General features: G+C 54.9%; 1 protein-coding gene across 1 annotated transcript; it reads left to right on the top strand.

The window, feature by feature from the left end:
* The first annotated feature begins 5,735 nt into the window (after window positions 1-5,735).
* Window positions 5,736-6,518, top strand: LOC109741134 (uncharacterized). The gene has a single exon (XM_020300214.1). The coding sequence runs from the start codon at window positions 5,736-5,738 to the stop codon at window positions 6,516-6,518; it is 783 nt and encodes a 260-aa protein (XP_020155803.1).
* Window positions 6,519-7,144: the final 626 nt, after the last annotated feature.

Raw genomic sequence — 7,144 nt, 5'->3', positions numbered from 1 at the left:
ATTTATCCGGCTTGAAGAGCGGGGTGTTCGCAAAGTAATCGGCATAGAGCAGGGCGTGGCCTCTCTCCCTGTTGCGGTTCAGGTTGGGAGCACAACCAGTGAGTGACCCATGTACCGAGGAAGCTGCCGTTCAATGTGAGCGTGAACGACCAATGCAGCCACCACAAGATCTTCATCATCCGAGGACGAATCGTCCGATGAATAAATGAAGTGGTGGAAGAAAAATTCATCTCCACTGTCCATACCTTTGTGGGCAAAGTGTCAAACACCTTGCAGTCGTGGTAGCAAAGAGGCTGCGATGATCACCTCGATGCAGCAGGGGTGGTTGGCGGCCGGCTACTGGCCGCTCTGGAGCACTCGTCGAAAGCTGCCGTGGCCGCCGTGGTCCATAATAAACGTCGGTGGCGGTCGTATTCCCTCTACCACCGGCTACGACAGCGACGGCCAAATCTCCTCCAAGCGACGGCCAAAACTCCTACGAAAGCGCGGGCGTGGTGGCAGCCATGTCGAGACGTGGTTTCGTATGGACTGCCGGGGGGTGAGAAGTGAGGAGGCGGCCGGAGAATAGTGGCGGTGCCGGCGGCCGGGTGGGACGAGGGAGAGCGGGTGGAGGCGTTGGAACCAAATGGACTGCTAGTGTCCCCGACAGGCGGGCCAGGGGGGGACAAGGGCGTGCGTCGAGCCCGTCCGCGTGATGTCCGTTTCACCCCAAACTCGGCGCAAGTTTGGACCAGGAATGGATCAAAAACGGACAAAATCCGGACATTTGTCCGTTTTAGGCCGCGCGTTGGGCCGCGCTATTCGTCCGTTCTATCCCAAACGGACGCACTCGGATAGGATGTGGTCACGCGCTGAAATTGGCCTTATGATTGGCCTGCCTGTGAGATTTGTTCAACAAACGTGCTCCTCAAAACATAAATATGTATTGCCGTACGGTGTACTGACATCATTGAACCGCTCAGCTCAGTAGTGTAGTGGACGCCTCACGCCGGCCCACTCGCTGCTGCTGTTGTTGCTCCTACCGTATAACCCAATTCAGATTTTTCTGTTCTCCATATTGGAAGAAAGAAAAAAAAAAAACAGCACTGCACAGAAAGCCCCCAAAAAGGAAAATTGAGCTCCGGTCCTTGAGGATTTATCGTCCTCCTGGACATGCACATGACGACGCCACGAAAAATGTTGTCGCGACAGGAGTTCCGCGCCGTTCGTGAAACGGGAGAGTCGTATGCACGCGTGCATCTTGGAAGTCATCTAACTCTATCAAGAAACGTCGACGACGTTGATCTAGAAGGACCAACGGCCGAGAAATTGGAACGGGGGATGAAGGCCATCGCAAAACTGCACGGATCCTGATGCCCAGATCCATGAGACACAAGCTCGCGAGCTGTCCCCGTGGAACCGCCAAAAGCATCGATGGCAAGCCATGTAATAAGAGGTGGCACCGGAGAACCAAACTATAAACACATCGCCTCCACCTTCCCAAAACGAAGACATTGACGATCAAACCCTAAACCTCTCAATCTAAAGAGCCAAGGAGAACATGAGGTTACCGTCTCATCGACATTCTGGAGTACCACCGCCGCAAACATATTGCAAACATAACGTGACGCAAGGCAAAAGAAAAACTGTAATGAGGTGGATAAGGTTTCTCTGGCGCGAGCGGTCCACTTATCGTTATGAGCATCTCTTGCCTTGACCCTTCAACTGGTGTAAGGGGCTGTTTGGTTCTAATAAGTGACCTGACTTATAAGTCAGGTGACTTAAAACCAGTGACTCATAAGTCACGCCCGTTTGGTTGCCATCTAATTTATAAGACACCTGACCACACATTCCCACCTTGTTTTTTTATATAAAGGTGATGGGACCCACGCAAAGGGGATGACTTATAAGTTTTAAGTTGGGGTGGAGCAACTTATGACTTATAAGTTGGGGTGACTTATAAGTTGGGTATGTTTGGTAAAATAAGTCACTTTTTTCATTTTTCGACTTATAAGTGGGTGACTTATTTGGAACCAAACAGGCCCTAAATAGATGTAAACAATGAACATTCGTCTGATTAAAAGGCATTGCTGCTCCTGCGGGTAACTTAAAAGAGAAAAACCTCAAGATATCCTACTGTTGAGTGCCATCAAGTTAGAATTTATGGCAACAAAAAATGGAAGTATTTTTCTAGGGAAATTTGTGGAAGTGCTAATCAAGACAAAATCAGCTCCTTAGAAGGCAATAAACCCCACTTATCAGCCCAAGTACATTTCTTCCTCTTATGCTTAAACTAAAAAAAAAATACTGTATCCCAGAAGGGCCATGCAAGGCTATGAAGGCCCGTACCAAAAGCAAATTGCACACGCCCTAATATCTCGTAACACGTACTACATCTGCTGATAGGGTATCTCATACCCATTTTGAGAATCATGAACGGTGACGGAAAGTCAGTACTACGTGCAGGTCTCCAGACAGACGCTAAGTGCCCTACTAGTACGATTTTCTTTTGGCCGGTGCTAGGCGTCCACCGACTGATTTTGATAGAAAATCCGTCGGGTTGACAACCGTCTGATTACCCCACTGATGGATGGCGGATCAAGCCCCTCCCAGCGTTTCTGTCCCTCGCCTTTCTCGGCAGCAACGTCGCCTTCCAGCAGCCGCTGTGGCAAAGCTCAATTCACGCGGGTCATAGCCACCGTCGTCGCCGTACGCTGCACTGCAGCTCCCGTTGCTGGTGAGGTCCGCTGCACTACAGCTCCCGCCGCCGGTGAGGCCTGCCGGACGCAGCACAATGCGTTGCACTGCAGCTCTGCCACACCAGCGATGTGCTGCACTGCAGCTCCCGCCGCCGGTGAGGTCCACCGGTCGCAGCACAACGTGTCGCAATGCAGCTCCGCCGCGCCAATAAGGTCCGCTGCACTGCAGCTTCCCGTTGCCGGTGAGGTCCACCGGTCGCAGCACGACGCGCTGCACTGCAGCTCCGCCGTGCGCCGGCGAAGCTCCATTGAAGCAGCTACATGCTTCACTGCAGCGTCCCATCGCGCGGCTGCCGTCGCACCTCCCGTCGTAGGACCCGTGGTCGCCGGCGAAGCTTCAGTGCAGCGTTGCCACCGGCACGGCGGTGCTCCTTCGCAGCACCTCGACGGCCGCTGTATGTTTCTCTGTAGTGCCCCCATCGCATGGCCGCCGGCGAAGCTTTAGTGCAGCACCGCCACCGGCGTGACGGTGCTACGTGCCCCCCGACGGTCGCCGCACGCTTCATTGCAGCGCCCCACTATGTGGGTGCTCCTCCATCGCAGCACCGGCTGCCGTCGCATCCCATCGCAGCACCCCCGATTGGCCACCAGGGAAGCTTCAGTGTCGCGCCGCCACCGGCGCAGCGGTGCTCCATTGCAGCACTGGCTGCCTCCTCCTCCACCCTCTCCCCCGCGTGCCGCAACTCCATGACCGCAGCACTCCCCCCTCCCTGCAGCAGCTAGTTGTGCGTAACGGCGGGCACGAGCTGCCGGAGCGGAGAAATGGCGAGATCCAGAAGCTGGAGAAAAAGGTAGGGGATGAAGCAGAGGAAAAGGCGTGGTTTGTGCGGCCTGTGGTTCGTGCGAAGGGATAAGAATGGAGAGCGGTGTGTGGGCCAGTACGACACGTGTCGAGCAGAGGGAGCGGTTTACGGGAGGAAGAAATCAACCGGATGAAAACAATCGTTTCCCTTTTCTTTTTCTTTTTCTTTCTCTTTCGATCAATCAGGTGATACCAATAATATTCAACTCGATGATAACGCAGACGTTAATCCAAATGTGGCAACGCCAGTGACAAATCAGAGGCCTCCGTCTCCGTCTCCGGCCCGTACCGTTGTTAGCCGGATTCGTCCTGGCAGCTTCGCAACGACGCCCAAATCCATCAGCCATTGCCGCCTCTAGTTCCGGTAGTAAATACAAACAAACGTGGATTGGCCATGGGTAGACGACCACTGTTGCGTTTGCGTGCGGACGGGACGGGTATAGCTACGTACTACCAACGGACGCACAGTGGTGGTGGTGGTGGTGGGGTAAACCGGTCGAGTGAGTGAACCGCATTGCCTGATAATGATAGAACCTTTACTACTCGGGTGAAAAGTTTCCCAAAGGAATGACTACCTTGGTATTCTTTCTGGACGGGAAAAAACAAAACAAGTACTATATAAAGTTACTTCCTTCATGTATCAGTGTCAAAAACACTAGTAGATTACTAGTGTCAAAAACACTGGTAGATGAAGGAAGTAACACTATACTAGATCGTTTTTCTCTCCTCCCTGGCGGCTGGAACCCTAGCCGTCGCCAGGAGAGGCCATCTTTCAGCGCCGTCCTCCGGCGGCTCCCCTCCGCTGGCGACCTCGGTCGTCCGTGGTGAGGGGGGTCGCCGGATCCACGCGCATGGATCGTTTTTACTCCCTTGTAGTATAGGTTTTTAGATTGTTTATCGTCTTGGCTTCAGCAGCGACGATGACGGCGCTGAATAAAGATTATTTGTATCCTTCCCCGACGAGGCCATCGGTCCTATGGTTGGAGATGGATTTGGAAACCAGACTGTTCAAGCAAGGATGGCGTGGCGACGGCGGCATCCTCGTGTTGGACATGTGTCCTCGGGCTCCGTTGTTGCGACGGCTTTTGCTCCAGCGTCGGCGTGGAGCTTGGGAGGTAGTCCAGGAGCGGATGCAGATTGTGCTCTGCATCGACGACATCTGAAAGACGGAACGTGTGCTAGGTTCGTGGTTCGTGGATGGTAGGTATAGTTTCCTCCTTCGGCGTCTTAGTCGTGGTGGAGTGCCAGATCTGGAGTTCGATGGCGTGTCCGGGGTGTTGCCCCGGTCTGATTCGTTCAACGGCAATGGCTTCACTTTTGGTGAGCCACCTTGGAGGTCCGCAAAGCTGTATATCAGCGATGGAGCCGCGTCGAACTCGGATGAGGAGGTGATCCGTCATTCTTTTCTTCGGTCGCTGCTGTGGTGGTGCCGGAGGCAGGTGACGGGCGTTAGTGTCAAGTTTAGAGATGTTCTACTATCTTTTAAGTTTTGTCATGTCGGCCCTTACGTGACTTGTACTTTGTTCTTTATAATATGAATAAGACACGTATTACCATGCAAAAAAATAGTGTGAAAACACTCTTATATTAAGGGGTGGAGCAAGTATTATTCACATTTTTTAGGCTTGCGATTTTATTTATTTTTGCCGAGAATATCATGAGAGTCATTCACCGGCGAAACATTTTACACAAGTATTATGTTAGGCCATGTCTCTTACCAAATGTTTCAGAAAGTTATGACTCTTTTTGTTTGAAGTTGCATTGACCCTCATGTTCCAAAGATCCGCACTGTTGAATATATGGTTGTGCATGTATATTGTATGCCTCGGTCCACCTCCTAGTCATTGTATAGTTGAGGTTGTGGCCCATTTTGTACTCCATATATACGTGTGTTATGCACCGATCAACACATCGAGTTGCATTGCCAAAACTCTCGTTTCCAACATGGTATCATACCTCCGATCCTAAACCCTAATCCTCTGCCGCCGCCGCCGCACGACGCCTCCGCTGTCACACCACGCCGCCGCTGCCGCCGCGTCTCCACGCCGCCGCCCACTCTACCCGCTTCTGTCCTTCCCTCCCAAACCCTAACCGCGTCGTCGCCCTAGCAGCGTCGCCTCTGCCACGCCGCGCTGCCTCTTCCTCGCCGTGTCGCCTTCCCCGCGCCCCGCTGCACCACCTCCCCTCCCGGACCCATGGCTTCCCCCGGTTCCTCTGGCACCACCGGCACCAACCCATTGGCCGGCCCCGATCCCGTCATCATCCGCGATCTCAACATCCTCGATCGGGTTCCCGTCGTTCTCAATCATCTCACCTCCACCTACTACGCCTGGAAGATGTACTTCTCCCTTGTGTTCCGTGAGTACAATCTCCAGGATCACATCGATGGCTCCGTGGATTCCTGGTTCATGGAGGACGATGAGGAGTGGATGACCATCGACGCCACTCTCATCCGTTGGTTCTACACCACCATCTCGAAGGACCTCTTCCACCCGGTGGTCTCTGCCGAGGATGACGCTCACGCCGTCTGGACCAAGCTCAACGGCCTCTTCACCGACAACGCGCTCCAGCGCAAGGTTTTCTTGCACGGCGAGTTTTTTGGGTGTCAGCAGCATGACTCGCTCGTTGACGATTATTGCATGCGCCTCAAGAAGCTTGTTGACGAGCTCCGTGACCTCGGTGAGAAGGTCTCCGACGAGCTTCTTCTCAGCACACTCATGGCCGGCCTGAACGACGACTTCGAGAACGCCGCCTCCAACATCCGCCTCATCACCGCCCCGACTTTCCCCAAGGTCGTGGCGTACCTGAAGCTAGAGGAGAGGAGGATGCGGATGTCGCGCACGCGGGCCACTCACACGGCCCTCATCGCCGGTACCCATGGCGGCGTCCCGCCCACCGCCCCGGCCCCCCAGCCGCGGCCCGGACCGGGCCCCTTCCAGGCTCCGCCCCCGCACGGGTTCCCCTACCCGCAGCAGTAGCCGGCTCCGCAGCCGCCACCCGCCGAGCCCCGTGGTGGCCGCCGTGGCCGCAAGCAACAGCGGCAGCAGTCGGCAGCCCAGGCCGGGGCACTGCGCCAGCCACAGCAGCAGCTCCCACCGACCCCCTGGCAGGCCGGCCAAGGGGGAGGCTTGCCCCCCAAGCCAAGGGGGCGCCCCCTCCAGGGTTTCCCCCCAACCCTAGGCGCATGGGCCCTAGGGGGGGTTTGGCGCCTAGCCCACCTAGGGGCTGGTACCCCTCTATATTCAGCCCATAGGGCCCTCCGGGGCAGGTGGACCCTCCCGGTGGACCCCCGGAACCCTTTCGGTGGTCCCGGTACAATACCGATATACCCCGGAACACTTTCGGCGACCGAATAAGGACTTCCCATATATAATTATTCGTCTCCGGACCATTCCGGAACTCCTCGTGACGTCCGGGATCTCATCCGGGACTCCGAACAACATTCGGTAATCACATACAAACCTTCCTTATAACCCTGGCGTCATCGAACCTTAAGTGTGTAGACCCTACGGGTTCGGGAATCATGCAGACATGACCGAGACACCTCTCTAGCCAATAACCAGCAGCGGGATCTGGATACCCATGTTGGCTCCCACACGTTCCA

The sequence above is a fragment of the Aegilops tauschii genome, chromosome 3 (assembly GCF_002575655.3).
Source record: "Aegilops tauschii subsp. strangulata cultivar AL8/78 chromosome 3, Aet v6.0, whole genome shotgun sequence".
NCBI classification, from domain to species: domain Eukaryota; kingdom Viridiplantae; phylum Streptophyta; class Magnoliopsida; order Poales; family Poaceae; genus Aegilops; species Aegilops tauschii.
This window is presented reverse-complemented; position numbering and strand designations above follow the sequence as displayed.